The sequence below is a fragment of the Lepidochelys olivacea genome, assembly GCF_965140295.1.
Source record: "Lepidochelys olivacea isolate rLepOli2 genome assembly, chromosome: 13".
In the NCBI taxonomy this organism is placed as follows: Eukaryota; Metazoa; Chordata; order Testudines; family Cheloniidae; genus Lepidochelys; species Lepidochelys olivacea.
Window position 1 is genome coordinate 29,643,713 of NC_140423.1, and position 21,761 is coordinate 29,665,473.

Here is a 21,761-nt window from a genome sequence, read left to right on the forward strand (position 1 = left end):
GAGAATGTGCCATGGGACAAACTGTCACCACCTTGTGACGGCATTTTCCCCTCATTCCCTCCCTACATCCCAACTGGCAGGATAAACTCTATTGTGGAAAGCCCCCTCTCCCATTTCCTCCAGCCCACCGCCTTCTGGGGTTCCCCTAATCAGTAGGCCATCCCGCTCCCCTGGACCTGTTTTTCATTTCCCTCTTGATCAGTCAGGGCCAGGGTGAAATCCAGAACTCACTGAGGGCTCAGCAAGCCGGTTAGAACGGTTAGAGCCCTCAGCCCTACAGCTCAGTCTGGCGGCAGCCAACTATCCTCCCCCTGTAATAAAAGGATCTGCCAAATGGTATTGTTCAGCTGGCTGCTTGGTTACAGAGATTATCAGAGCCCTGTGCAGCCAAACCGTATGCACAGCCCGCTCCTGTCTCACAGAGCCACCCAAGCGGGCTGGCAGAGTCACTGACCCCCATCTCCACGCCTCATGCTTTACCTTCTCAATCAGGTCAATGCAGGCTTGCAGGTCCAGGCCAAAGTCGATGAAGATCCATTCGATGCCTTCTTTCTTGTATTCTTCTTGCTCCAGGACAAACATGTGGTGGTTGAAAAACTGTTGCAGTTTCTCATTGGTGAAGTTGATGCACAGCTGCTCAAAGCTGTTAAACTACAGACACAAACCAAACCTCTGTGTAAGCAAAGGGGAGCGTCCTTTGGTCCCAGTGATTCCACCCAGCCCGTGTGGACAGGCCCAGCTGGGGTCCCATTCCAGAGCAGGCGGAAAAGAACTCAGCTGGGACTGAATCGTCACTCTGGTCCTCAGGGGGCTGTGGTGGGTGTACTCTAGGTAAATGAATTGATACATGAGCTCCATTCTCCATAGACACCCATATCTTCATGGCAGAACTGCCAGAAGCCGTGGGAAAGCTGCGTGTGTGTCTATGGCACTGAGTCAGTTTAGTACACACCACCCCTGCAACCCACCTCAAAGATCTCAAAGCCTGCAATGTCCAGTACTCCGATGAAGAACTGCCTGGCCAGCTTGGTGTCCAGGGTTTTGTTGATACGAGTCACCAACCACTTGAACATGCGATCGTAGGTGGCTTTGGCCAAGGCCCCGACTGCATACACCACCTGTCAACACAAACCAGAAAGGGCTCGTTACATTGGGACTTGCTCCCTATTAGTTTCATTTTGTCTACACCCAGCCTGAGGTGGTGGAGACCTGTTACTCTCAGAGCAGGAAGGGGAATAGCCAGACAGAGCCAAGGGAATTGCTGCTCCCACCAAGGGCCGTTCGCATTTTCAGCTATTGAATTAGTCCGTGTGTTTGTGCTCCTGCAACCATTTATCTTGTGCCCTCCTTTCCTGACTAAGTGTACCTGAAGCTCCATGTGCTGGGGATGTGCTGGGGTCCAGATTAGATCTAGGGTGACATTTTCAAAAGTACTCCAGTAACTTAGGAGCCTGTCCCCCATGGACTTTCTGACCCCCAGGCTCCCTAGTGCGTAAGTCACTTCTGAAGATGGAACCTAGGCCCACGACTCAGATAGGAATGATCAGAAATGTGACTCCCAGGCTGGTGTGCAAGGTGGGTGCGCAATCCAGGCCAAGCTTTGGGTGTGTGGCTGAGGGTGCGGAAACGTCATGAGCTGTGCTTGCAATCTTCCCGCCCTCGGCAGTGGGAATCTCACAAGAGCTGCTGTCCTGGGGAGGTTTCCACCATCTTGAGCCAACATACTCATGAGATAGGGGCTGCAGTTGAAGCAAGAACCACAGAAATTAGGCCCCTCTTGTGTGTGGATCCAACCCAGGCCAAACCACAGTGCCCAGGGATTTGAACTGAAACCCTCCACAAATTGAAGGGGTTCGAATTGAAATTCCAGCCTTGGCCCATCACTGTAAAATGCAATGGCCAAAAATATCTGGCCATCAAGCCAGCACACTCCCTGCTTCCACGTCACACTAGCAATGAATAACCAAGACAGCTGCTAAAAGCCAGCAACAGCAGGCTCAGCTTACACCATGCCCTTGGGGCTCCCAAACTCAGACTTTGTGGGGCCACCAGAGGGGAGAACTCCAGAGCTAAGGGCCCTGCACTGGGAACGTCACCCAAATCCATCGCTCTCCTGTAGGGCACAAAGCCAAGGGATTCTAGGTAACAAATGCAGGCAGGACACTACAGTCCCAGCACACTCACCTGTTCCACGTTCTGACCTTTTGTCACATATTCATTTCCTACTTTCACTCTGGGGTGGAGCAGCCCTTTGATGAGGTCAGCTGAGCTGATTCCCATGAGGTAGGCGGCCTTGTCAGCACCTGGAATACATCATCAAACCATGAGGAAGCAGCCAGGCGATGGGCATACTCAAGACAAAAAATATAGGGTTCTGTGGCTGAGATGATGCTGTCCTAATTCTGCTGGCTTTCACTAGCCCCCAAATGCCCTGTAGTCTGCCCACCTCCCCAGCGGGCAGAGTCTGTATTGTGTTCTCCAGGGGTTGTAGGGGGCTTTTGGGATCTGGCGATTTTTGCACATGTGCCTCTCTGAGGTATTACCAACCCAGAGAATCTCTGTCTAGGAAGATTTGCTCCATCTTAACGACGTAGGGGAATCGTTTCGTGTTAGGTCAACATTCTCTTTGCTGTGCTCAAATATCGGGAACTGCTTAAGCTAAGGTTCCCTGCACAGCCCTTTCTCTGCCCTCTTGTGCTGAGAGAGGACAATGCAATAAGGGAGAACAATAAATCTTTGCACAGGGCAGCTGGTTTGACAGAAGCAGACACAGTGTCCTGCACCAAACAGATGCTCAGAGAGGCAGGGCTGCTGTGTGGAGTTCTGAGCACTGTGGGAAGCATGGCCCCTAGTCAATAGGCATTGCCACATGAGCGGAATGTGGGAAAGGGAAGGGATGGAGGGCAGATGAATGGGAAACTTAACGGGGATTGTTTCACTGCTCCAGCTCTGGGATTTCCTATACAGCTGTGGAAGGAGTTCACGCACCCTGCTGGGCTCAGCAAAGCTTGCCCCAGCCCTACTCGGCCATGGGGCAAACTCACTTTCAGTGTTTTCGGCCTCCGCCTGCTCCTCCCGCTGCTTCTGCTTGAACTTCATGTTGCCGAAGTGCATGATGGCACCCACTATTTTATAGCAGCCATACTTCTCTTCATTGCTGAAGCCCAGGATGTCCATGGCATGCTGAGGGGTGACAGGCAGCGAGGGTAAGCCTAGCCACTGTCACAGCAAACCCACCCCCCACCAGCGAACAGAGACCTGAGTTTGGCAGTTGACTTGCACCCACAAGGGGCTCTCCAAACTCCCCAGTGGTCCCAGGTGCTGCAGGCTCAGCATGTTCTCATGCCCCATCATATCGCATCCCCTGTGCAGCGTGGCCTACCCCGCGTGATCAAAAATCAGGAGACAGGCCTTGAGAAATCATGAGATTGGCTTAGACACCATAAACTGGGGGCTATTTTCATTTGGTGTCTGGTTTTGGAGCCTTTACTTGGGACACATCTTCAATCTTTTCTCTGCAACCTTGAGGGCTAGAAACTCACTTCTTGGAAGGAAGGAAGGAAGGAAGGAAGGAAGGAAGGAAGGAAGGAAAAGCTTAGACTGTCACATAATCACATGACTCCAGGAGCTGGGGCTTTAAGAGAAAAACTAAATACTGAGAGACTCATGACATCATTGTGAGTGTTGGCAACATGAACACTTCGAGTAGGGTGGGTCCAACATTTTAACCAGTTACTGATCCATGAGAGGACCTTCGCTCGTATCCCATGACAGCTTAGTTTGCTTAACAGCCTCTGATGTGGGAATTGTTGAAGGCTTCCTGAAAATCCAGGTACACTACATCCACTGGATCATCCTTGTCCACATGCTTCTTGACACTCTCAATAATGCCAATAGATTAGTGAGACATGATTTCCCTTCACAAAAGAGAATTTTTGACTTTTCTCCAACAAATCATGTTCATCTATGTGTCTGATTATTCTGTTCTTTAGGTTCAACCAATTTGCCTGATACTGAAGTTAGGCTTACCGGCCTGTAATTGCCAGGATCACCTCTGGAGCCTTTTAAAAAAAATAGCATCACATTAGCTATTCTCCAGTCATCTGGTACAGAGGCTGATTGAAGCCATAGGTTACATTCCAAAGTTAGTAGTTCTGCAATTTCACATTTGAATTCTGTCATAACTCTTGGGTGAATCCCATCTGATCCTGGTGACTTATTACTGTTTAATTTATCATTTAGTTCCAAAACCTCCTTTAGTGACACCTCAATCTGGGACATTTCCTCAGATTTGTCACCCAAAAAGAATGGCTCAGGTGTGGGAATCTCTCTCACATCCTCTGCAGAGAAGACTGATGCAGATAGTTTATTTCTTTCTCAACAATGGCCTTGTCTTCCTTGAATGCTTCTTTAACACTTGGGTCATCCAGTGGCCCCCCCTGGCTGTTTGGCAGGGGTCCTGTTTCTGATGTATTTAACAAATGTCTTACTGTTAGTTTTTGTGTCTTTAGCAAGTTGCTTCTCAAATTCTTTCTTGGCCTGTCTTATTATAATTTTACACTTAACCTGGCAGAGTTTGTGGTCCTCCCTATTTTCCTTACTAGGATCTAAAATTCACTTTTCACCTCTAATGGCTTCCGTTACTCTGCTGTTTAGCTGTGATGACAGTCTTTTGGTCCTCTCAGCGTTTTTTCCGGTTTGGGGTACACATTTAGTGTGAGCTTCTATGATGATGTTTTTAAATAGTCCCCATGCTGCTTGCAGCTCCTTTTAATTTCCATATAACAAGCGTCCAAATTTGTATGTAGTTCCCCTGAAAGCATTTAAAGTTAACAGCTACCATGGTGGGGGGTTTTTTGTATTATCGCCCCTACATGGATATTACACTGAATTACATTATGGTCACTGCTACAGAGTGGGTCAGCTAGAGTGACCTCTTGGACCAGATCCTGTGCTCCGCTTAGAATGAAAGCAACAACTGCCTCTCCCCTGCTGGGTGTCAGGACTAGCTGATCTGAGAAGCAGGCATTTATGATGTCTAGGAGTTTCTCTCTGACCTGCTGAGGTGACATTTACCCAGTCAGTATGAGGATAGTTGAAATCACCCATTACTGCACTTTCTGCTTTTCTAGGCTCTCTAACATCCCTTAGCATTTTGCGGTCACTGTCACCATCCTGGTCAGGTGGTCAGGAGTATATTCCTACTGCGATACTCTTATTATTCAAGCCTGGAATTTCTATCCATAGAAATTCTTTGGTACAATTTGATTCAGTTAAGATTTTTACCTTATTTGATTCTCTGCTTTCTTTCACATATAGTGCCAATCCCCCATCAGCACGGCCTGCTCTGTTGTTCCTGTATATTTTAAGCCCTGGTATTACTATGTCCCATTGATTATCCTCATTCCACCAAGTCTCTGTGAGGCCTATTATATCAATAGCCTCATTTCATATCAGGCACTCTAGTTCACCCATCTTAGTATTTAGACTTCTAGCAGTTGTATATAAGCACTTGTACATTTTGTCAATAATCAGTTGCTTGCCTTCAGGTGCTATATATAAATGTGACTCTTTTACACTTGACTCTTCCTCACTGACTCCTACCTGTACTTTACCAGATTCTTTCCTATCCTCTCTACTAGGATATAGAGTTCCCCATTTAATCAGTTCATTCCTAAGAGACATCCCCACGCAAATTGTGTACTCTCCACACCTGTCGGATTTCCCCCAGCCCTTACTTTAAAAAATCCTCTACAACCTTTTTAATTTTACATGCCAACAGTCTGGTTCAGTTTGGGTTGGGTGGAGCCCCGTCCCTCCTCTATAAGCCAATCCTTCCCCAAAAGGTTCCCTGGTTCCTAATCAACCTAAATCCCTCCTCCCCACACCACTGTCTCATCCATGCATTGAGACCCTGCAGTTCTGTGTGCCTTACTGGCCTTGTGCAAAGGAAGGAAACATTTTAGAGAATGCTACCATGAAGTTCTTGTCTTTAATCTCTTACTTAGTGGCCTAAATTTGGCCTCCATAATCTCTCTCCTATATTTCCCTAAGACACTGGTACCTACATGTACCATGACCACTGACTCCTCCCCAGCACTACCTATAAGTCTGTCTAGGTGTTTGCACCAGGCAGGCAATTCACTAGGCATTTCTCCTTGTCATCACAAACCCAAATATCTATATTTCTAATAACTGAATCCACTATTACTAGTACCCATCTCTTCCTAAAACTGGGGTTCCCTCCCCTGGAGGGGTATCCGTCATAGGTTCTGACTCCGTGGGTGCTCCAGGGCTGGAGCAGCCACAGGGGAAAAACGGTGGGTGCTGAGCACCCACCAGCAGCCCCCTATCAGGGGCCAGGACTCCGGGTTCTATTCCCGGTTCTGTCACTGAGCCTCTGTGGTTTTCAAAACGAGATGCTCACTCCTACATGTCTAGGGCTGTGTGCATCATTGGTGGCCATGTGTCTCACTGGCCGTTTGCATGGGACTGACCCCCTCTGGGTGCGTAGTGATAGGAACGACACACACTGCCATGCATGGCCCTTACCCATGCTGTGGCTTGCTTTCCAGTCTATAAGTGGGGCTGAGAATGCACTCTCCCTCACTGCGGGGGACAGCTGGGGAGTGAATGTCTGCAAACCTCGGGGTCCCTTGCGGGGCAGGGGCTGGAGATGTGCACAGGGTGATTATTAATAAAACATCAGCAGAGCTCAGCGGTGTCTAAGCAAAGCTGGGCCATGGCCCCATTTCAGTCCAGGAGCATGTGAAGTCGTTCTCCCCTCTGCCCTCTTCCCAGGCCTCTCCCCTTCTCTGTCTCACAGGTACGTACGTCTGTAGCCATGAGCTCCTCGCCATCATCCAGGTTGTCCACTGTTGTTACGCCTTGCGAGCAGAAGTGGTAGTCGTAGGGGTTGAGGGAGAGCAGCAGCATATCTGGGAGCAGGAGGGAGAGCACGGGCGTGAGGTACGGTCGGCTCCTCTGCCTGCTGACTTACGTTCCAGAGCAGACTCCACGGGAAAGGCTGGCACAGGACCGGAGGGGCCTAATGCTCTGCACAGCTCCAGGAACGAGCCCTAGGGCCCAGTGTAACCAAGGCTCTGCCGTGGGACATGCCCTCCCTTGGCTGAGCTCTGGACCTGCAAACCTGGCAGAGGGCTGGGCTCCCAGGTGGACACCCCAGGCATCGGGAGGCAGCTGGAGGCTGGCTGGAGCCCTGCCCCTTGGAGCCGCAGGGAGGGTGGAGGGCAGTGCTCCGGGCAGGGGCTAAGTGCAGTGGGATGTTTGGTTTCTCCCGGGCTCGCCCATAGTGCAACATGCGCCATGAAGCTGGCCCTGGCGCATACCACAAAACCCACTGCTCCTGGGGAGGCTCAGCTGGAGCCCCGGGCCGTGCGCTGCCATCTCCGGCAGCTTGCTGAGCAGCAGCTGCCAAAGAGCAGTGGAGAGCTACCCTGCTCTGCCTATGCTCCACCTGTCCTGGTAATGCCCCAGCACACCAGTGCCCTGCCACTCCCCCTGGTCTCATTGCCCAGGCCCTCATAAACACCACACTGTGCCCATCGCACGGCTGCAGATACAGCCCCCTCCCTGCAGCACTGGCCCCCTGGCACGTACTGCTGGTGCCCAGTTCCCAGGGCTAAGCAGCGCATGCTGTGTCTCTGTGGGCAGGGCAGGGGGAGGGCTGGGTGGCTGAGGGCAGAAGAGGGAAGCATGGCTGGGTGTGACTCCCAGCCCATTCCAGTCTGTTGCCTCAGCTCTAGCTCCCTGGATGGGACTGGCGTGTGGGGCTGACTCCAGCAGGCCCGGCAGCCCTTCGCGAGGCCCATCTCTTCTGCAGCTCCAGCTCCCTTCTGCTATCTTCGGAAGGCTGCTGGGCTGGAGACTGATTTAGAAGTGGCTGTGCATGCCCTCGTGACCCCCAGATAAGATTACTGTCCCCGGCTCTCCAGACCTGCCTAATAAGGTGCTGCTCACAATCCAGCAGCAGGCTCAACAGGCGGCAGCCAAGAAGCTTATCACGCCAGGGGCTCTGCCAAGCATCTCTCCAGTGCGGAAAGGTTTCCTGTCACGCGGCCCCTGGATCCCAGCCCTGCTCAGTGCCTAAGAGGTGGCTCAATGGCAGAGCCTGGCAGGGCCAGTTGGGATCATTTCTGGGCCCTCCGTGAGGTCCCAGAGGGCAGTGCTGAGTAACGACAGCTCTGCCCCCAGCACCCTTCCTCCAAGGGATCTAGTTGGGCTCCCTCCCCCTGTGGGGCACTGACTTCACCAGGGGCTGTGGTTGCCCAGGCCAGATGTGTTTACACTGTCGTTTCCCCTGGGCCTGTTGCTTTGAAGCTGCTTACCTTGGAGCTCAGGTTTCTTCCCAGACACGATCTGGTAGTAGATGTGGTAGCTTCTCTCACCGGGTTGCTGGAAAATCACTCTGGATTTTTCCAGCAAGTCTAGAAACAAACAGAAAAAAAACCAGATTGGGCTTTTTCCGGAGCTGATCCAGTGTCAGGGCATAAAAAGAGCGTGTTGAATTAGCAGCTGCGCAAGGCTGCTTACTCACAGATATCAATGTCAGCGGAGGCCAGTTTCCCTGAGGGGCCAAAATGGATTCGGATGAACTTGCCCTAAGGGAAGGAGATAAATACTTAGGCTGGACAGAGGCACTAAGGCAGGCACAGCTGCTGTCCTGGGTGGGCAGCTCTTACAAATCAGACAGCGGGGGAGGGCTAAGGGTCTGTCTGTTCTCTGCCAAATGCTAATGTCACACAACCTTGGGGCTCAATACAAGGTGGCTGGGTGAAATTCTCTGCCTGTGCTGGTCCCTTTTGGCTCAGAGGGGGCTCATCCCCCTGAGCGTTGCTCCATGTGGCTGTGCTCTCCTGCAGCACTCAGAGGATAGTTGCAGATGGCCCCTGACAGCCCCTGGCTCCTGGGCAGAGCTGCATGATGCTGGGTCTGCAGCACAAACTACCTGTACAGTCATGGCCTGCTACTGCTGATCGAGCTCAGGAGACCCTACGACACTCCCAGGCCCCTGGTGCATCGGGGAATCCAGAGAGGACCAAGAATGTTACTGTGGCCTCCAGCGCATTATTATGGAGATAAATGGGAACCAGGCGTTTGGTTGAGCCAAACACAGGGCCAGGGTTCGACGAAGGGGACACTGCACCACCGGTCCACTGAGGCACCTCCCAGCATTGGCACTTCCAGCTCTCCCTTTGTGCCAGGCTCCTTCGTGGCACTGCCGGTCATCACCCACAGCCTGATCCAAGCAGAGATGGACTTTGGGCATCCCCTAACTCCAGCCTCACCTTTTAGGGCCAGATCCTCAGCTGGTGTAAATTAAATGGCACAGCTCAGTGAACTAGCCTGGGCAGTTAACACCAGGGAGTGGCATTGCTTTACAGCAGCAAAGGATTTGGCCCTACATCCAACCCATCTAAAGAAGAGAGAGTTGCTAGTTCTGGCAATGATTTGTTCCCTATGTAAAAGCTAGCTCTGGATATCTGTGGCCACCTCACACAGGCATGGGTATCGATAACTTGAGCGTTGCTGCCTCTAGAAATATAAACCCTGTGTATTAACAAACACATCCTCCTAGCATACTTACAAAGCGCGAGGAGTTATCGTTTCGCAGGGTTTTGGCGTTGCCAAAGGCTTCCATAGCAGGGTTGGCCTCAATGATTTGATCCTCGAGGGTACCCTAGAAAATGCAGCCAAAGGATGGGTCAGCTTGTGTCTGTGTCATTAGTAACAGTGGCTCTGTTGCTACAGATGCAGCTAAGGGGCAGCAGGACGCAGGGCAGGGGGAAGTGCTGTGTACCTCAAGCCTCCGCTACTCTCACTCGCTTCCTTTAAGGCCTTAGTCTCCAGGGTGGCGCCTTCCTACCTGGCACGTCGTATTTTTAATTAACATTGGGGAGAACAGAGCTGGGCTTTGAGGCCATGAATTCTGTGGCCATCTCCTCCCCTGTGAGTGGTGCCTATAAAGGTCTGGGCTAATAGCTCAGCTGTACATGGGAGTCCTCTGTGACAGGGCCAAAGCTATAAAGGCCTGGAGAGGAGGGCTTGAGGTACTGAGAAAACCTGCCTTTGTAAGCGAAAGGGTCCAGGAAATAGCCCAGGAAAAGACATTAACAACCCTCTGTAACATTCCTAGGTGAGTTTTCCTTTAAACGCCTGTCAGAACCGTTCTCCCCAGAGAGGTGGTGGGGTGTGGGGTACAGTGTTATAGACACTGGCTGGGGGGAGCTTCAGAACTCACTGATGGCCTCTTCACAGCACCGCCTCTGCCCCAGACTCATGTTCTTGTTATTACATTTGTATGCCAGTAGCATCTAGGAGCCCAGTGTGCCAGGCACTGTACAAACACACAGAAGAGACTGTGCCTGCCCCAAGACCTTAAAGCCTAACTACGCAAGACAAACAAAGGGTGTGAGAGGAAACTGAGGCACAGAGTGGTGAAGTCATAGAAAAATCAGAGCTGGGACTAGCACTCATGTTTCCTTCACAGAGCCCAGCACGCTAGCAATTATACCATGGTATTATAACTTTGTACCACACCTCACCACCGTGTCTTAGCCACTGTCTCTCTAGATGGTACGGTGTGTTTTCCAAACGTTTCCAGAAAGCTACAGTCCATTTACTCGATTCATCATCTGACTCCTACCGACTGCTCCAGATACAGCCAAGCAGTACGCTGACTAGCCCAGGAGTACCTAGGCAGAGCCCCCCCAAACGCTCAGGCTGTCCTGACACCCTAGTCATGCCAAAGGGATGCAGGGCCTTGCCTGCACCAGGAAACCAGGACGTGTAAGTCTCTACGGGTGCTGCTCCACCACAGTCACCAGCAATGGAAGCCGCAGTGGAGACAGCGCACTGGTGTTTTTCATCACTGTGTCTTCAAACGTCGGAGTCCTAGCTACGTTAAACTACTACTGCAGCTTCCCCAGGTGGTGGTGTGGGTCCAGCCCTACAGCACTGAGTGTTGCTGGTAAGACCATGTCACAGGGAAGCAGCCAGCTCTCCAGAGTCAAAGCTGTCACTAGCTTTCAGTTTGTTCTCTAATATCATCCAGCCTCAAAGATCCCTGGGACGGTCGGGCTCCCGCCTTTCAAACAAGTGTATCTCAGTGTTTGAATGTTAGTCTAACCCTATTGCCTGGAAACTCCAAAGCTGGGCGCTAGGTTTTGTATTTGGGGTTGGACCAAAGACTCTTTTTTCAAAGGCTCTCATTAGAGTAAGTCCCTCTGTCTTTTCTGACCCTTACATCTCCTTGCACTGAGCCATAAACACTAGGGGCAGAGCCCAAGCATGTGGCCGGCTCTAGTGGACAGATGAGAGGGCTGGGAGCTAGGCACTTGGGTATCCTGTTCGCAGCTCTCCCACACTATGTGGCCTTATATTGCACGTGGGGCGGTGTATCCCTTGTTAATTATTATTAATTAGCACCTCTCCTCTCAAAGAACATCAGACAGCTGAGTGAATTGGGTCTCCCAAGCCCCGTGTGCGGTAGCTAAGTTCTGCAACACTCGCTTATAGAACTTGGGGGATTTATTAGGACACTGCACCAGTCAGGACCCTCTGGTGCATGAGAGCAGATTGGCTCCTGACTTAGTTCCTGCTTTGCCCAGCACTCTGGAAATGTTTGGTGGCGCCCCCTGCAGGAGGAGAGAGCAGCACTGCTCGGGGGGTGCTCACCTCTCCCCTGCGTCCTTGCTGTGCTACCTGCCCCTGAGCGGAGAGGCTGCAGCCCACAAACCCTGGATGGCTTTGTTTGATGGGGGGCTTGGGAGAAGGGAGGCTAGCGGTGAGCTGATTTCGCTTGTCACCCCAGGACCAGCCAGTCTGTCGCTTCCAAGCCAGCGATAACGTACATCATGGGTTAAAAATGGCCCCCATAGGAAACACCCAGACAAACACTTTGCTAACTAGAAGGTGAAATTCAAGTTTTAAATCTCTAGCGATAATTTAAAGTTCAGCAAACTGGGAAATATGCTTAAACCCCAACCAACCCCCACTCTTGGAAAATACCCCAAATAACCTAAACCCTGCCTCTGTACCCCTGGCCACTCTTCGCCCCCACTCCTGAGACAATGGTACGCCAGTGCTGCATGCCTCCAATGCACTGCTATTCTAGGCACGCAGCCGTGGCCACCATTAACCCACTACACATGGGCCACCTCCCTGCCTGGCACCATCTACAATATCCCTCCCCTTTCCCTTCATACACATGCCCAAGACTGACCAGCTCCTGCTTGGCCAGCCCTCACACCACACACTGGACTTTGGACAGCCATTTGCACCTTTTACTAGCCACAGGGCTCAGCTCCCTGAGCCAGCAGAAGCGCTGAATTCTTATCTCACTGCAACTGGGCTACGTATCCTCCAATGTCTCAGCCGCACGGGCCATGGTTTCAGATGTTTGCATCCGTCAATGAAACACAAAGGTACAGGGTTTAAGGTATCTCAGCTGTCAGGATCCCAAGGCAAATCACTACGATTTCCAGGGCTGAGTGTCAACTAGAGCGATTCTGGCCATAGACACGCCTCTGCCTAGCATACAGGGTGCACAGCATGTGCCCTTACGGTTGTTTGGGGTTAGAAAGTAACCTTAACCCTGATGGTTCTGGTAGCTGCACTGTGCTCTGAAGGTTATTTTCCTGAGGTCTCTGATCCAGATTAACTTCCTTAACTCCAGCTAGCACAGTTTCTAACCCCATCCCATCCTCTCTGTGTTCACATTGAGATCCAAGATAGCTGGCTGATAATATTGGAGCAGATGCAACAAAGATTGCCTTTGAAGGGATACGTTAGAGAAAACAGCTGTCTAGTTCACGTATAACCTTGAGAGGGGAGGGGCAGCTCCAACTGGATGGATTCATCCAGCCTTATTGACTGGGCTGCCCACCGCCCACCATGGGCTCGCAGCCCTTTGATTACATGGCTCTTTACATAATACTCAAAAAGAAAAGGAGGACTTGTGGCACCTTAGAGACTAACCAATTTATTTGAGCATGAGCTTTCGTGAGCTACAGCTCACTTCATCGGATGCATACCGTGGAAACTGCAGCAGACTTTATATACACACAGAGAATATGAAACAATACCTCCTCCCACCCCACTGTCCTGACATTATTGTTTGGAGGTATTGTTTCATATTCTCTGTGTGTATATAAAGTCTGCTGCAGTTTCCACAGTATGCATCCGATGAAGTGAGCTGTAGCTCACGAAAGCTCATGCTCAAATAAATTGGTTAGTCTCTAAGGTGCCACAAGTACTCCTTTTCTTTTTGCGAATACAGACTAACACGGCTGCTACTCTGAAACCTGTCATTACATAATACTGTTATTCACAAGCACTTTACCCTCCGATCCAGAGCTGGACTGGGGGACCCTGGAGCACAGCACACTGGTCCGTTGGGCAGATGTAACATGGGAGCAGGAGTTATATACTGCATAGCGGACCCACTTGGGCTTCGGGTGATGATATTTTCGATGTACTGCTACCATTGTAAATGTAACTGTTTATGCAGCGCCCTAGCGCCTCACTTCCCTCCCCCAGCACCACGGACAGAAACTGTTACCCATTGGGATTAGGGACGTGTTGTTGCTAAAACTCAGAGGCAAACGATCCAGATTTAAAGCGGGGGATGTGCGTGACAGAGTGAAACTAGGCTCCCGCGGTCGGGGTGAATCCACTCAATGCTCTGGCCCCAAAATTTAACAGTCACTCTCATTTAAATGAGGTACCCTCCCAAAGCAAGCATCCACTGGCATCTGGACTCAAAGGTCTGGTACTGAAGGCCGTACTCAGGTCAATGCCTGAGGAAGTCAGTGAGAGCTCGGCCTGACCAGACACTGAGTAACTGCTTCAAGCCTGGTCCTTTTTAGACATTTCTGGTTTGCAGTGCAGCCTCTCACAGAGCCACAGCCTGGCAAGAGCTTCCAGCCCCCCTTCCACTGAGGCTTGCAGTGAACTGGGAGCTAAAGAAATTCCATCCCCAGGGCAGTGGATAGAAAATCCCAGCCTGACTCAATGCCCTGCAATGTGCAGATCCCAGTCCTGGCGACAGTGATCCCTCCACTGAGAGAGAAGCTGCTCTACGAAGAGACATGCAGCCTCCCTGGATCCTCTCAGCAACCACAAGAGCACTTTCCAGCTGCAATACTGTCTTGTCACATCAGCAAAACGCAGTCCTGTGCACAGGGGCCTGATTCTGATCTCATGTCAGTTTCACAATGCTACCATTCCAGTGACATCATTGCTCAAGTTACTCTTGACTTGCACTGGCATAAATGAGCTCAGAAAGGGCCAACACCTCCCCATCATAGTGGGAGTTAACGAAGTGCTGCTTAGCAAGCCTAGCCTCTCGTTCGAGGATTGGCCCCTATTCCATGTAACACTTACCCCAGTTTTAGTGGCAGGAGCTTGCTAGAAAAAGGAAAGAAAACTGTCTTTAGAATTCCAGAAGGGACAGGTCAGAATCACAGAAAGCATCAATTAAAAAAGCAGGGCGTTAAAATTTAGTTACTAAAACGGTCCAAAAAATCGAAGGATTAAATTTAAAAAAATACACCAAAAATATGTTAAATAGATTAGCTCAAGAAAAAGAAGAAAAGCACCAAAAAGCAGGAATAGTTAAATCCAAACCCAGGGAAGAGGAAAGGAAAACAATGCTGGAGAATTGCTTATCAAATACCTGAAACAGCCAGCCTGCTTCTGCAAGGGAAAGCAGGCTGGGGCATCAAGTATCCAGAAGAAATAAGCAATTGCAAGGGATCTCAAAAATAACCAACACCAAAGAAATGCAAGAAAGAATCAAAACATGAGCAAGAAAAAAGCAGAAGCTGGACAAAGACCAAAATGAACACAAGAACCAAAAAGAGAAAAGGGGGGAAAAAGCAAAAAGCAAGGCTTAAAAGAGACGGGGTGGAAATGGGGGGGGGTCCTGTCCCCTTTAGAGCGTCTGAAAAAGAAAATATGTTGGGGTGAAAGAAAAGATGGGCCCAAAAGACCCCAGTGTGGCTGATCCGTTTGGTGAGCCACTTAAAAACTCCATTTCCCCAAGATCAATTGTTTCAAGCCTTGCTTGTTCAAAAGTCAAAGGAAAAGCAAAGCCCATGAGGGGCCAGATCCAAACATGTTTCCAAATGCAAAAAGTTACAAAAAAAAAGAATAAGAAAGAAAAAAAGAAAAAGAAAACAGCCAAAGTGTGTTTCAAATGAGGGTCTTACTCCTTTCTTGCCCGGCGTGTCACCCAGGGCTGCGACAATGGCAAAGTACTGAATGACCCGCTTGGTGTTTACAGTCTTACCAGCACCAGATTCTCCGCTTAGGGTAACAGAAATACACAGATCAAGAAAATGAGGCAGAGTCAGGCAAAACCTTTACACAGAGACTCAGAAAACTAAGGACACGGCCCAGCCCCCTCTAACAGTGTCATGTAAAAGAAGTGAAACACCGAGGGAGGAGTTCAGCCCTGCCCAGCCCTGGGCAGTCCGTGATCCCTTCCCATGGGCTAACACGCTGCACGGGGGCAATGTGGGGCTTTCAGCCCCTGGGCTCAGCCCCTGTGGTGCTGCACTGACACAAGTCCCTTGAACAGACGGGCAGAGCTGCTGGACTTTGCAGCGGAGTGAGTGATCTCCCCTGGTGTGAACCCAGCGCAAGCAGGGCCGCCGCTCATCTGGGCTTTGCCCGGCTGCATTAGGGGGCTGAAATGGGGCTTCTCCACCAGGGGCAGCCCCCCCAAGGCTGACGCTGGGGCAAATCACCACTGCAGACACGGCCAGTGACTCCACGAAGTGCCAGGTGGGGAAGTCTCCCCCACTCCAGGCTCCTCCTAGTCTGTTGCACGTTTGGTATGAACTTCAGCGCTCCGGGGGCTCAGCAAGGAGCCTGCCCCCTCCTGCTACAGCTCAGGCTTTGACACTTTCACCCCAGTTCCCTGGGGAGTGAGGGGCTCCTACGGTCTGTGGGACGTACTCTGCCCTCCCCCACCCCCCAGAGGGAGCCCACTCCAGTTTGCAGAGGAGGGCCAGGAGTCCAGGTGAGACCCAGGGGCTGGCTTCTTTAGCAGGCGGGCTGGGCAATTCCTGCTGCCCTGATTTGCACTGCCCGCTGGTACTGGCTCACAAGGCCTTGCAGCGATTTCATTCCTAGAGTTAGCTGCTCTTCTATTGTAATCCCAGATCACAAAGAGCAGGGATGGGTGTGGGGGGGAGCTGCCGCAGGACAAGAGCCAATTACCTAATTAGGCCATGGCTGAGGCTAAAAATGTCAGTGGCTCATGGCAGCAGGGTAGGGCCCTTCAGTGAACTTTATATAGCCCTCATCTATATGTCACTTGAACTTAACCTTGCCTGCCCCTCCCCCATCACCCTCCTGGGCCTGGCTGCCTCCTCTGCCCACCAGTCCTGTTCAGGAGCACCATGCATGTTCCTTCCGGGGGAAAGGCCTTAGCTCCCCCAGCTGTGGGCTAACATCACACTGCATGTGGCCAGCCCCAGCACTGGGGCTGGGAAACAGGTTGCTCCAGGGGACCCATTTGGGAGGTTCCTGCCCCGTGATGCCAGCAGCAACAAGTGCAGGGTGAGCAGCTGCCCTTGCCACTGTCACCAGACGGGCTGCCCTGGAGGGGCTCTGGGAGCCGATGGTGGGGATGTGAAGGAGACTTGTTTGGGGGGGGTGGCAGCCAGTGAGGCCTGATGCGGGCCTCATGAGGGGCCAGGTGGTCTGATGGCTGGTGAGGGGGTGCAGCTGGGGGCATCACATCTCACAGGGGGAAGGCTACCAGTCAATGGGTCAGTCCAAATGACAGGGAAGAGTAAACCACTGCCAGGGACCCTAAAGACAACTTGTATCCTGCAGTGACGGGCAGGAGAATTGGATCCAGGAGCCTAACCCAGAGACATGTACAATGCAGTCAGGGAACAATGGCCAACAAAGGGAAGCATGGGTCACTTACGTGATGAGCATGGACTGGTTCTCACGATCTGGAAAAGAAAGAGCCAGTGTTAGACTGAAATGTACCAAGATAGCTTGGTGCTCTGAGAACTCTCCAGGGCTGCCGTGGGTCTGGGCTTTCCCTGTTTATCCACAGCCACACCTGGCTGGTCAGTGACCATGGGTATTCCCCCTTCATCAACAGCCTGTCCTGGCTGGTCAGTGACCATGGTATTCCCCCTTCATCCACAGCCTGTCTTGGCTATCAGTGACCATGGTATTCCCCCTCATCCACAACCCCTCCGGCTGGTCAGTGACTGTGGTATTCCCCTCCCGGCTGGTCAGTGACCATGGTATTCCCCTTCATCCACAGCCCCTCCTGGCTCGATCAGCAACTATGTTCACCTGATTTATTAACACCAAGCTTTCCCAGGGTGAAAGGTCCAAAATGAGGCTGTGAGTGCAGGAGTTCCCTCAGGCTCCAGGGGACTGGCACCCCTGGGAAGAAGTATCCTGGTGTCTGTACATTTCTAGAGTGTTTCTTTTTATCCTGCTGTATCTTCCCTTCCTTCTCTGGACCTGGCCCCACAGCATGAGCCTGAGCCAGCCCACTGTGCTGCCAAGGCCCTGGCCCTGCCAGAGCAGCCCAGGGTCCATGCAGGTAGGTGCTCTTTCTCCTCACCATTCTGACTGTCCAGCTAAGGTAATTTATGGATCATTTTCCCTTTTAGGGGATTGTTACACGGCACTGCTGGTTCAGGACAGCTAAATGCCAGGGCTGTGTGTGGTGATCCCTCGAGATACAGGCTCTGACACCCACCCAGAGTCTGTTTTGCTGGAGGAAAGGTCTATTGGTTACTGATCAGTATTGCCTGTAATTAGTGTTTTTAACAGTGGTCCTGAACTCCCGTTCTGAGCCCAGTCCAGACACAAACGGTCGGGTTTATCCAGAGCTGGGCTTGATCCAGGCCCATTTCTGCTACTGTGCATTAGTTTCCTCTTGTGAGGCGATGCCCCAATGCCCTCCCTCGCAGCATTCCCCCTCCCACTGAACAAGGTCTGGCCTCCGCTGGGGGGCGAGCACAGGGAGGAGAGGGAGGAAAGATAGCCGCTTACTGCGCAACATGTCGTTGTAGGCATTGTCCGCAATGGAGTAGATGTGGGGCGGGACCTCTGACCTCCTCTTGCCCTTATAGGCTGCTACCACGGGGGAGGTGTAGACTGGCAGCCACTTGTAGGGGTTTATGGTGACACAGAACAAACCTGAATAGGTCTGAGAGCAGAGAAGAGGCAAGTGAGTGCACAGGGACCCAGCTGCCTCAACACAGCAGAACAAAGACTCTTCAAAGCCACCGGACTCAGGCAGTGAAGGAGCACATAGCTAGAGATGCCGCAATGGGGCCCACCTGTCTGCACCATGCTGCTTCCTTAGTCTATTACAGAACAGGGATGCAACCAGCCTTACCAGCGACATCCCCTTGTGCTGCCAACCTACCTTACCTTAATGGTGACATTCCTCCCCCACCACACAGGCAGCAGATCTATTCATCGCTACCCCCTCCACGCAGGCAGCTGGCCTTTGTCAGTGACATCCCTCCTGGAAAGCCACCTTTAGCATCTCCTCTGGAGGTCCTCGGGGCCGCCAGCTTTAGCCTTATCTAGAAATCCTTCCAGCATTAGGAATTTTGGGAAGCATCGTGAATTGAGTTTCATTTTGCAGACTCCCTGGTGAGTGAGTCTCTTCACCTGGCATCCCGAGATCAGCCTGGGGGCTTATTTCGTTTTAATATGTTTCCCAAGTGAGTCTAATCAGTACACGTAAATCTATACCTCTATCTACCTACATCTGCCTGGAGATTTCTAATGCATCCACATGACTCCCATGTCACGAGGAATACTGAATGGGTAGGGTTCTGAGGCATGACAAATCCAGGACATAGCTGTCCTGATTCGACATGACCCTGGCTGGGATAGCCAGTAATTGGGACAATCAAGGGGAGAAATCTGGTAGTTTTGAGTTGGTGCCATTTCAATCAGCATTGACCTTTCACCGTGCTGGCCAGGGCTCTACGTGTCACCTTCACGCCCTGCACCAGCTTCACTTACATAGATCATCCAGTGGGAGTAGCGGCGCTTCAGGTTGTACAGCACGGAGGCCTCGTTGAGGTGCGTTAGCATGGCCATGTCCTCAATCATATCGAACTTGGGAGGGTTCATCTGCTGGACGTCGTCCTCCTTGACAACCCGGCTCTGCAGGGAGGAAGCAAAGCAGGGGAGCCTGAGTTTGTCCTTGGTTCCTTCCAGCCGGAATCAGGCTTTGCAGTCGCCATTAGCATTGACAGGGCAGCATGCTGTTTGCTCCCATCTGTTGTGCAGAGGGCTTGATTCTGATCTCATTTACACTAAGGTAAATCCTGATGATGGAAGCACTCCAGATTCACTTCAGTGTAAAGGGACGCAGCATCTGGCCCAGTCTCGTGTCTGGGCCTCATACCCTCCTGTGACTCTCTGAGGCCAGATTCTAGCTGCCCTGGCAGTGTCTAAGGAGATCTCTGATGCCATCCCCTCACCCTCGGCCCGGTCTCCATCCCTGCTTTCCTCCTGAGGGCAGGCAGTGAGACATCTTTGCTCAGCTGGGCACAGGTGCCCCCACACTGGGGAGGATGCTCAATGCCTGAATACGTCGGTGGGAACTCTTTGGAAAAGCAGAGTTTGGCCTTTGCCAAGGGGAGAATGACACAAATGACCTAATATGGATCCAGAGCACAAGGGGGCAAGGGGCATTTTCTGGGCACCTGAGCTCATGCCACAAGAGGGCACCGGCAGGAGACAATTGTGCCGGAGACCAAGGGCAGGTCTACGCTAGAAGTGCTACATTGGCATGGCTGCACCGGTGTCACTGCAGCACGTCAGGTGAAGACGCTCTACGCTGACGGGAGAGCGCTCTCCCATCAATGTAATTACTGCGCCTCCGCGAGAGGCGGATGCTTTGTTGGCAGGAGAGCGTCTCCCACCGACATTGCGCTGGTGTGGACAGCGCTTAGGTCATAGAATCCTGACCTCAGGAGGTCATCTAGTCCAACCCCCTGCTCAAAGCAGGACCAATCCCCAATTTTTTTTGCCCCAGCTCCCTAAATGGCCCCCTCAAGGATTGAATTCACAACCCTGGGTTTAGCAGGCCAATGCTCAAACCACTGAGCTATCCTCCCCCACTGGAATGTGGTCGCTGATGGTGGGAGGAGTCTTTTTCACACCCCTCAGTGACATAAGTGGAAGTGGAGACCTGCTCTGCGGGGTGAGCTCGTTCCACTCCAGAGGAGTCCCCAGCACTGCTCTGAGAATGCACCCTGTGACTGGCCCTGTCCGGCTCCGCAGACTTGCTCCCCCCGGGTCAGAGCCAGAGCACAGGGGAGCCTACATGGCAAAACAGGGTGGTCGCTGCTGTCTGCTCCCTTCATCCTGCACAGCCAGCCCTGCTCACACATGCCACCCCACCCCACCCCACCCCACCCCGCAGGGTTCTTCCAGAGGGACACACAGCTAATGGAGGACAAGCCGGAGTGCCATGTGAAGCTCCTGCCAGGTCAGAGCAATGTGAGGGTGGAGGAGGGACACCGGGCACAGGACCGGGGAGGGCCATGGAGTGATCAGCATTTCACCCTCCCGCACCAGCCATTGCCAGCTCTCATGCCACTCCACTTCCCCAGGGACAAGTGGCCTTGCTGTCCACACCCCAGCCACCAATCCCTTCCCTGTGCCGTCTGCCTCTGGCCAGACCTCCCAGCTGCCAACCATGTCACCCTGGTGATGAGCATCTGGCCAGACCCCCCTACAACCTGCCAAGATTGCCATGTTCCTGCCCCCAGGCACGGACTCCTTCTTGCTTCTCGGGGAAGGTTATTGCACTGTCTGAGAACCCACCGCGAGAGATCAGAAATACGAGAAGGCGTGCTCTAGGGCATGGGCCTGCCCTGGTCCCCGGCACGTGGCCCGGCTGCTCTAACAGCTCTTCTCCATCCAGTGCTGAGTGCTCCTGCTGCTATGGGCCTTACTCCTTTCATCGGCAGTGGCCCATGGGGCAGTCCGGTTATGTCTCATCTCAAAGAATATGGTGCAGGGAGCTTTAAACAGCCGACATGTACAGACCATCTCTTGTCACTGTCTTCATTAAAATCTGTACATCTAAGTACTGGAATAGCTCTCACATTCTGCCTCTGTGCCTGATTGGGAGAAGGTGAATTTAGCACAGGCCACTGTTAATCAGAGTTGAAGAAAAGAGAGTTTCATTGCCACTATTAGGTGCATTAGAGAGAAAGTCTAGTAGTTAAAGCAGGGAACTGGGTCTCAGGACCCCTGGGTTCTAATCCAGGCTCTGCCCTAGATTCTGTGGCCCTTCGTCAGTCATTTTTACCCTCCCTGTGCCTCAGTCTTTGTCTGCATCAACACTTTTGTCAGCAAAACTTTTGTCGCTCAGAGGTGTGGACAGTGCTATGCCGGTGGGAGCCGCTCTCCTGCCCACATAGCTACCATCGCTTATGGTGGTGGTTTAATTATGCTGATGGGAGAGCGGCTACTCAGGAGAGCTTACAGCTGTGCCACTATTAGCCACTATTTTATAGCCTAAGTCACACTAGCATAAAATAGGGCTAATAATATCCGCGGATTTCACAGCCTGGTGGTGTGACACAGTTCATGAATCGTTTGTAAGAAGAACCTGGGGCTAATTCTCCTCTGATTTATTCTGGTGTAAATCAGGATAAACGCCATCAGAGTCGGTGTAATGACACTAATGTAAATCCAGTGTAATCAAGATCAGA

The 21,761-nt window shown here is 51.9% G+C and overlaps 1 protein-coding gene across 1 annotated transcript in view; it reads right to left on the minus strand.

Moving 5' to 3' along the window:
• Positions 1-21,761, minus strand: part of MYH7B (myosin heavy chain 7B) — a 50,836-nt gene that overhangs the window by 26,133 nt on the left and 2,942 nt on the right. The window contains exons 3-15 of the mRNA XM_084645910.1: positions 19,051-19,194; positions 18,061-18,217; positions 16,967-16,994; positions 15,234-15,330; positions 14,407-14,430; positions 9,608-9,700; positions 8,558-8,621; positions 8,349-8,447; positions 6,835-6,938; positions 3,045-3,183; positions 2,185-2,303; positions 969-1,118; positions 481-651 (exon numbers count right to left, since the gene is read on the minus strand). Coding sequence (XP_084502036.1) covers positions 481-651; positions 969-1,118; positions 2,185-2,303; positions 3,045-3,183; positions 6,835-6,938; positions 8,349-8,447; positions 8,558-8,621; positions 9,608-9,700; positions 14,407-14,430; positions 15,234-15,330; positions 16,967-16,994; positions 18,061-18,217; positions 19,051-19,194 — 1,389 coding nt within the window. The remainder of the gene's footprint in view (positions 1-480; positions 652-968; positions 1,119-2,184; positions 2,304-3,044; positions 3,184-6,834; positions 6,939-8,348; positions 8,448-8,557; positions 8,622-9,607; positions 9,701-14,406; positions 14,431-15,233; positions 15,331-16,966; positions 16,995-18,060; positions 18,218-19,050; positions 19,195-21,761) is intronic.